General features: G+C 39.3%; 2 protein-coding genes across 2 annotated transcripts; one reads left to right on the forward strand and one right to left on the reverse strand.

Moving 5' to 3' along the window:
- Positions 1–2,672: 2,672 nt before the first annotated feature.
- LOC113054851 (trace amine-associated receptor 13c-like) lies at positions 2,673–3,713 on the reverse strand. Its single transcript, XM_026220637.1, has one exon. The coding sequence runs from the start codon at positions 3,678–3,680 to the stop codon at positions 2,673–2,675; it is 1,008 nt and encodes a 335-aa protein (XP_026076422.1). The 5' UTR covers positions 3,681–3,713.
- Positions 3,714–5,465: 1,752 nt separating this feature from the next.
- On the forward strand, positions 5,466–8,532 carry LOC113053914 (trace amine-associated receptor 13c-like). The gene is made up of 2 exons (XM_026219082.1): positions 5,466–5,494; positions 7,566–8,532. The coding sequence occupies exons 1-2, from the start codon at positions 5,466–5,468 to the stop codon at positions 8,530–8,532; spliced, it is 996 nt and encodes a 331-aa protein (XP_026074867.1).
- The last annotated feature ends 1,222 nt before the right edge of the window (positions 8,533–9,754 follow it).

A 9,754-nucleotide genomic window follows, 5' to 3' on the forward strand; every position in this document is an offset into this window, starting at 1 on the left:
ACTTAAGGTGGACTTATTGATTAGGTGCAAGAGTAGTAGTGATGGTTAAAATAATAGATTAATGCTGAAATAGTAAATTGAGCCTTGTTCCTAGATGGACAGAGAGTGGAAAGTAACAGATCAGATGAGGAGATGGAGATAGAGGAAGAAAAAGAGGGACATGTAGAGGCACAAATGACAGAAAGAGAGCAAGGGACAGCAAGCCAGGAGACAGAGGCTGGTGAGAAAGAGGAAAATGTAGAGGCACAAGTGTTTTCTATAGTTTTTACTATAACCGCTGTTCTTAATTATTCTGTAGAACAGAGAATAAAAAGCCATCAGGTTGGGACAATTTAAGTCATTTCAGATTCTGATCCCAGAGCTATTATTATTTTAAACTTAAAATTGTCTTCTCTATTGTTTCTTTTTCAAAACTGCATCAAAGCATTTGCTGCTGTATCAATACATAATCATCCATATCGATACGCGAATCAGCAAGGAATGCATCACAATATATTGCTGTATTGATATTTTGAACAGCGCCATTTAAAGCCTTGTTCCATATGCCCATTTTATACTTTGAGCACCTGCCCCTCCAAAGGTCTCTGGACGGCCCTGTTCAGAGGGAGTGTCAGCCACATTAAAAAAGTGAATAGCTTAAGTCATTTGTGGATTAATCTGTTAACCTGATCCCCCATTATGGGACTCACAGCTGAAAGTGCTCTACCTAACTTATAATTGTAATAGTTTCCTACTTCAGTGTGTTACAAACATAATTGTGGTGTCTTTAGAAAGAAAACCCTTTGGGCTTTACTTTTTATAAACCAGATTTGATAGTGCTCAAAAATATTAAAAGTTATAGACACTGAAGTGCCTTGAAGGAAACCGATTCTCGAAGCCAGCACATTTCATTCCCTTGCCCAAATTATCCTCAGCCAAGGAGTGAGTGGTTACTGTAATAGATCGTGTCTTTCTGTTACATGGCTTCCTGGTAGACGTGGTTTCTGGCAGGGGACCCCAATTTGTGTCCAAATTTTTGAGGGTGTTTTGTAAATTAGTGGGAGCAACGGTCTGTCTTTGGGTTATCATCCGCAGAGCAACGGTCAGTCTGAGCGGGCCAACCAAGATTCAGAGAGAACGTTGCGATGTTTAGTCTCCAAGAATCCTTCTTTCTGGAGTCAACAACTCTCTATGGTGGAGTATGCTCTTAACTCGCAACCAGTGTCAGCAATGTGGACTGCAAGACTCTGCTCCAGGTGAGGGCGCACGCCAAGGACGATCGCCACTGGTCTAAGCCTCCCGTATACGTCATGGATCAAAAAGTGTGGCTTTCTACCAACAACATTCCGCTCCGTTCCGTTTCTAATAAGTTAGCTCACAAGTTTATTGGCCCGTTCCCTGTCACCAAGATTATTAGTCCAGTGACAGTCTTTATCAAACTACCTCCGGCATACAGGAGGACTATGTTATCCTGTTTTATGTTACTTGTGTGTCTGACTGTGTTTATTAAATATCCGATTTACTTGCATTTGCTTCCTCACCTTCTTTTGCCGTTACAGTAATCCTAAAATTCATGTCGTACTTGCATACTCTTTGTATGCATTTTGGTTAATGCGTGCTCAACTAGTCAATTGTTTCCGACAAGTATTTGATCACTCGACTAGTCTATGCAAGCCCTACTTCACAGTCAGGTATTCTAATGCTTTGAATAAACTTGCATTAGTAATATTTTTTCTCGATGCACCCTCTTGTGGCCTCAGGAGAGAAGCCAAAAGCCTAACTGAAATTATGCATTTTAAATTTAAATATAATTTGGATTTTGATTATATACGTACAAAATTCAAATTTAGTTTTTAAGCCATTTTGGTACAGTTCATTTAGTGCCTCGCTCCTGTTTCTGTTGTTGGAGCAAATGTACAAAAAGTGTACAAAACTGTACATATCACTGATGTGCTGGAACAGTTGATTAATTGCCCCGTTCCTGTTGCTGTTGTTGGAGTAAGTGTACAAAATCTGTACAAAACTGTACATATCTTTAATGAATTGTTACAGTTAACTTTAGAGGTAGGATTGAGATTTACAGCTCAAAATATGTTTTTAGTGCTATATATTTTTATTTATATTGTATTTATTATTAGCATTTTAACATTTATTTTACGTTTATTAAAATATAAATGTTATTTAAAATGTAAATTACTGTAAACTAAATTAAATTAATCAGCACACTGACCTTTAAATAAACTAATTTATTTACAAAGCACATAAAATTCTAATTGACAGGTAACCATAAACATAATTCATAATTAAATATATATATTCAAAACCACACACTCTGCAAAGCATTTATCATGAACTAGAAGACTGTTCTGTATGCACAGTAAAAGAGAATATGTGGTCACATGGTTGAATGCAGTGTCTGTCTAGACCAATATATGATACATATTTACAACACACACACAGTGAATGAACATTAAACACAAACAAAACTATCAACATATTAACATGTTTCAATGTTAAAAATAATCTTAGCCAAATAAAAATAAGGCCATAACACGAACATAGAATGAAACACATGGGTATCATACTTGTTTATTTATTCTGTTAATGTCTCCACTTTTAATGTAAAACTCAAACTAAGACTTTAAAACTGTATGTTAGCATAAGAAATTGTGCTTTATCCTCTACAAAAATAATTAATAATCTTTAAAAATGTCCACAAGAGAGGATGCTGGCTCTAATATTTTAAATGTTAATATGTGTTTAACTGTTATTTTAAACCAGCGGTAGAATAAAGCATAAATAAGAGGATTCAGACCGGAGTTAACATACAAACTCCATAATAGAAATGTCACTGTGGCAGGAGATATTACTGTAGTACATGTTGCAGACACTATATAGGGAATATAGCAAAGCAGATAAACTGTCACAATGATTCCTAATGTCAGAGCAGCTTTGCTCTCAGATTTCCTCCTCACTGATCCTTCTGTTACACATTTACCACTCTTCATCAGGGAGTTTATAACTTTCACTTGCTGATGTGCGACATAGAAAATCCTCAAATATAAAGTTATAATCAAGGTACAAGGTAACAAGAAAGAAAAAAAAAGGTCAGTTAATGTCCAAGAAAAACTTATTTCTAAATAGCATTTTCCATAGCACACATCTGATCTTTGGGAAGCTGCAAAATATCTGCCACTAAGTGAATAGCCAATATTGTAGGTTGAAGAGAAAAACCAGCAGAGACAGATGCTTATTAAAGTTTTAGTCATTGTTATTTTCTTTGGGTACAGTAAAGGGTGACACACAGCCACATAACGATCAACAGCAATTAAAACTAAATTACAAATAGATGTTGAGATGAGTAGTACCATGATTATCATAAAAACGTCGCAGAAAGTGTCTCCAAAGTACCAACATGTCTCAATTAGCTTGATGGCATCCACAGGCATGACAATAAGCCCTACAAGCATATCAGTCACAGCCAGAGAGAGAATGATCAGGTTGGTTGGAGTGTGAAGCTTCTTGAAATGAGAGATGGAGATGATCACCAGCAGGTTCAGAAACACAGTCCATGCTGACAGCAATGAAAAAAATACATACATGATATTGTATTCATAACTCGAGCGTTTTCCCTTGATACATGATGAGTTGATGGCAGGAAAGCAGTATTGAGTCTCATGATCCTCTGTCTCATAGACCATGAGTAAATCTTCTCCTGTTATGAGTTTGTTCTGCTCTTCTTACTCTCATTTATACAGTGTCTGGATCAGATTGACCAACCCATCTACCACCCACACTGATGCTGTATAATGATGTAATTACTTTATTTTAATAATTCTAAACTTGGTAGTCAAATTACTGTGCACAAGAGCCAAAATTCAAGGAATGGATCTAAATATTTTGATTTTGCATTATGTTATATCCACAGTGAAGTCCAAGAACATTGACCAGTGAAATAAAACTTAAAAAGGAGCACAGCTACAGTGATAGTTTACCCAGAATCATACTTGTATACATAGTTCAGCCATTTTCAAAATATCTTCTATTGTATTGCACAAAAGAAAGAAACAACATAAAAGTGATTAAATTATGACAATGTTCTTTATTGGGTGAACTTCCTTTAAAGCTCACTGTAAAAATGGCTCACAAAAGAGAAGTTTGTACTAATAATAATCTCTAAGATTTGTTTGCAGATTCCTTTAATGATGTAAATGCATTGTGAAAATTGTGTGATAAGTGACAATCCTCTTTGGTTCCACATCACTTTTCACACGAGTTTCTGAACATCAAGCTTCACAAAATATTGATGTTTATGTCAAGTGTTAGGTCATAAATCTGCATTTGTCACTTGGACATAATCGATGGTTAATAGCGTATAAAGTTTCATCCTTACACTGCACATAATTTGTATATTCAGGATGTTTGGGGTATCCCCTGCCTCAGACAGACACCAGGGTTAAAAGGTGCCTTTGGTATTATTTTCATCTAAACCACTAGATGGCACAAAAACTTGGCCTAGCACGTTTTAAAAATACACATGTATTTTTGTCTGATCTGACACGGTCACGTGCAGCAGCTCAGAGTTGATTCTCAGTTTGATTTTCAGTGTTTTTTAAGATAATTACAGTAACAGTGTTTAAATAAGGAAAGAATATGTAAAAGCAAGTGGTGGTTTCTCCATTAGGGCGACACACCTCCAAAGGAAATGGAGGGATTTTTTTTTTCTTTTACATTTAACCACAGTGTTACGCTAGCTTATGTAAAAATAAATAAATAAATAAATAAATGAGAGACGGGACAGCTATGCCTTTGTCAGCTGAACTTGATTGACATCACGGTGAACGTTACTTCAGCGCAGATTAATTCTATTGTGTCATTGAAAGAAATACCATTAATTCATTGTAGCAATTATGATAAAATAAGGATAAAATGGCAATTAAAGAATTAGGATAACCAAGCCCAAATTTAAAAATCAACAAGTATCTACAAAGGGTACAAAAGTCGTATAAACTAGGATTTTGGTAGAAGGACGTGGTATGAGCGGAAAAAAAGGCTAATAGGCTGTGAAGTGCTGATCTATAATATAGATTAGTGATGCAAAGTAGCTGATGATTTATTCTGATAATTTACTGCTGCATTTTGTTCCATCGTGAGAGCGTGACGGACATCACATGGACAACAACAGGTGTCACCGACATGCATCATCTCTCAGAGAAGGTGAAAAAACAGGAAAGAGCAAAGATGCATATGGATAGTAGAGAGCAGTGTAATATAAGTGAGTAATTTAAGTAAGCAGTCTAATGTAAGTGAGTAATGTGATATAAATGAGCAGTGTAATATAAGTGAGTTGGGGGGGGGGCATCCTGGCATCAGTCTTCATTTCCTGCTGAATTGTGTTTACACGCATATAGAAACATAAAGAGAGCAAGAGAGTGTCACGTTACGTGATGGTTGAAACACGGCGAGAGAACCAATTGCAGGTAAGCATGATTTATTTAAGGGATAATCCAGAGAGGTAACAGTCCATGCAGGGTCAAAACCAGAGAATCCAAATCGGAACATAAACAGGACACGAACACGGGGCAAGGCAAAGCAAGACAAGACAAGGCAAGGCAAGGATGACGGACATGAATAATACACTGACATTAAACAAGGACTCCGTAACACAGACTAAGACATACTGGGTATTTATACACAGAAGGATAATGAGGAAACAGGAGACAGGTGGGGAAACAATCAATTACACAACAAGGAGGAAGGTGACCAAATAAGGGAACAGGAAGTGATCTGGTGACAGACACCGTGAGAAAGGAGGACATCTAGTGGAACCCCAGGGAACACAACCCAGACACTGTGACAGTACCCCCCCTCTACGGAGCGGCTCCCAGACGCTCCAAGACAAGACACAACACAGAGACCAGGAGGGAGGCGGACAGGTGGAGGCTCAGGGGGAGGGACGGAGGGCCGGAAAAGAAAAACATGGGGAATAAACACCAGAAATGTAACATAAAACAGGGAGAACCAGGAGGGAGGAGGAATGGAGGAGGATCAGGGGGAGGGGTGGATGGCAAGACTAACTGGGGGGAACAGACAGCAACAAAACAGAAACCAAGAACACCAGACAGAAGTCCAAGAAGGGCATGTTGAAGCACCCACCAGGGCGGAGCAGAGGACCACCACGCCCCCGTGGTTGAGGCCGGAGTCCCCCAGGACAGAGCAGCAGACCACCCAGTGACTTGACCCGACTCCGGAGAGTCCACCGGAACCTGACCCGACTCCGGAGAGTCCACCGGAACCTGACCCGACTCCGGAGAGTCCACCGGAAACTGACCCGACTCCGGAGAGTCCACCGGAACCTGACCCGACTCCGGAGAGTCCACCGGAACCTGACCCGACTCTGGAGACTCCACCGGAACCTGACCCGACTTCGGAGAGTCCACCGGAACCTGACCCGACTCTGGACTGTCTGTGAAGACCTGAGGCGCCTTGGCTTCGGGCACTGTCTCTGGAACAGTCTCGGGCACCGCCTCGGTCGAGGCATCGGGAGCGATCTCGGACACTGCATAGGGAATGGCCTCAGGCACCGCCTCTGTAACGGCCTCGGGTGCGGTCTTGGGCACCGCCTCGGCCTCCGGAACCGCATCGGGCACCGCCTCGACATTTGGATGAATTAGATATGTTGCTCTCAACCTTTCCTGAGGATGGTACTCCCATAGTTATTCTTGGAGATTTTAACATCCACCTAGATAAACCTATGTATGCTGATTTCCCCACTCTGCATGCCTCTTTTGATCTCAACCGAGTGTCATCTACTGCTACTCAAAAATCAGGCAACCAACTGGACCTTATTCATATGTGACACTGCTCTACTGATCATGTACTGGTTTCTCCATTGCAGACATCGGATCACTTCCCTTACTCACTCTTAAACTCAAGATGGTCCCTGAAACATCACTTACCACTCCACATGTCATATTTCGACGTAGCCTACGCACACTTACACCCTCCAGGCTATCTGCAATGGTTTCATCTTCACTTCCTTCCCCTAAACTCGTAGCATCTTTTGATGCAAACAGTGCTACTGATACTTTCTGCACCACTCTTACATCTTGTTTAGACACTGTTTGCAGAAAATTAACAGTTCGTCTAACTCCACTACTTAAGAAACCCACCCTCAACCCTTCTCTTTTAGAGAGCTACAGACCAGTTTCCCTTCTTCCTTTCATTGCAAAAACACTTGAACGAGCTGTGTTCAACCAAGTCTCTACCTTTCTCAAACACAACAACCTCCTTGACAGCAACCAATCTGGCTTCAGAAGTGGACATTCAACTGAGACTGCCTTGCTCTCAGCTGTTGAAGCTCTAAGACTGGCAAGAGCGGAATCCAAATCTTCAGTACTTATCCTGCTTGATCTGTCCGCTGCTTTTGACACGGTTAACCACCAGATCCTCATATCAACCCTACTGGCAAAGGGCATCTTAGGAACCACACTTCAATAGTTTGAGTCTTACTTATCAGATAGGTACTTCAAAGAATCTTGGAGAGGTGAGGTGTCCAAGTCACAACATCTACTGGGGTGCCTCAGGGCTCAGTTCTTGGAACACTTCGGAAAACGCTCTAGTCATGAATACAATATCATCTATATGTTTGTATTATTGCTGTCAGCATGGACTGTGTTTCTGAACCTGCTGGTGATCATCTCCATCTCTCACTTCAAGAAGCTTCACACTCCAACCAACCTAATTATTCTCTCTCTGGCAGTGGCTGACATGCTTATTGGACTAATTGTGATACCTGTAGAGGGCATCAAGCAAATTGAGACATGTTGGTATTTTGGAGACACTTACTGTGGACTGTTTGTGATCACCGTTAGGTTGCTCCTTTCTACATCTCTTTGTAATTTAATTTTAATTGCTGTAGATCGCTATATGGCTGTGTGTTACTCTTTACTATACCCGCAGAAAATAACAACAACTAAAACTTTAATAAGCATCTGTCTCTGCTGGTTATTCTGTTCAGTTTACAATATTTGGTATGTAATTAGTAACGGATATTTTAACACATCAGACAAAACACTGTGTTATGGCCAGTGTATTGTTTTGATAACTAATGCTTGGAAATTCATTGATTTGATCTTTTCCTTTTTATTTCCATGTACTGTGATCATCACTGCATATTTGAGGATATTTTATGTTGTGCAAAGGCAAGTGAAAGTTATTAACTCTCAAATGAGCGGTGTAAAATGTGTAATGGAAGTTTCAGTGAGGAGGAAATCTGAGAGAAAAGCTGCTCTGACATTAGGAATCATTGTGACAGCTTATCTGCTTTGCTGGATTCCATTCTACATCTGTTCTCTAACAAAAACCACAGCAATCTCTTCCACTTCTATGACATTTCTAACATGGACCTTCCATATAAACTCAGGACTGAATCCTATTGTCTATGCTTTATTTTACCGCTGGTTTAAAATATCAGTTAAATACATTCTAACTTTTAGAATATTTCAGCCAGCATCCTCGCTGATTGACATTTTTACAGATTATTATTCATGATTTACAGTGGGGATTTAATTTTTATTTTCTTTTGAACTAAAGCAAAACTTTGAAATTACAGCATGTGTGAAATGTCAACTTATCATTTACTCTCAATCATGTTGTAACAAATCTGACATTTTTAAACAGTAAAGGAGAGGTTAGGCAGGAGGACTTCTTCCCCATTTCACTGAACAAAACCACTTTCATTGTACAAAACAAAATTAAATGAACATGAATGGTTACTGAGGCAGATAATGCCTAATATGCATTTTTTTTCCCCTGTATAGTTCACGGATAAGCCAATACTAGAGTCTACTGTGAAAAAAGAAAATTCCAAGATGTGAACAAAATAGTAGAAATGTGAAATGTTGATAGAACTTAAATACATTTATTTCTTTAAACAGTGAAATATATTAATAGAAAGTAGTTCAGTGTCATTAAAATGGACTGTTTTAGCTAGGATGTGTGTATGCTGTGTATTTATATGCTTATTAAAGTATCTTGCTATTAGCTCAAATGCTCAAAAACATGCAATCAAATCATGTGCAATGATTCATACTGCAGCAGGTCTGCAATAGCTACCAGTTACAGCTTGTGTAAAGTTCAATACATTGATGCTTGCATACAGAATGGCCATGGGTTCCGCAACAGTGGACGACCGAATTTATTTATTTTTTTGACAGCTGATGCTGATATCTTGGCAAGCAGGGGGGCCGATAGCCGATATAAATATATGCTAGCTGAGGTAGTTTTTCAAACATTTTTGTTCACTGTCCCTTTCTGGTGATATGATCGTATCAACCAAATCCAATCAGCAGAATCACTGACAATATTCAATTAATAGCTAAAAAATTAAATCTCTTCCACAAGCACTTAACTGCATCCTGTTGAAAAAAATTAAATAAAAAATCCTCTAAGCTTTCAATATTCCTTAATCCCTCCCTGTAAAAGTTTGAATGCCAGGAAACCTGCTGGAAGAAGATAAGCGATCATATCCTAACTAAAGGAACGGCACTAAAGCAAGCCAGACCTCCAGCAAATTAACTGTTCATACCCAACACACGGGAGGAAACTGGCTCCACCCAGAGCTTATAGAATCACACAAAAGTATTAGGTCTGCCCAGCCCACAGCTCTGCAGATGTCATTCCATTTGGAGTGATGCCCAGAAGGAGGCAAAGAGCTGCTCAAAGAGTCTCAAAGAGAATACAAAGAGCTGCTCAAAGAGTCTCCAGCACTGGG

The sequence above is a fragment of the Carassius auratus genome, chromosome 35 (genome assembly GCF_003368295.1).
Source record: "Carassius auratus strain Wakin chromosome 35, ASM336829v1, whole genome shotgun sequence".
In the NCBI taxonomy this organism is placed as follows: Eukaryota; Metazoa; Chordata; class Actinopteri; order Cypriniformes; family Cyprinidae; genus Carassius; species Carassius auratus.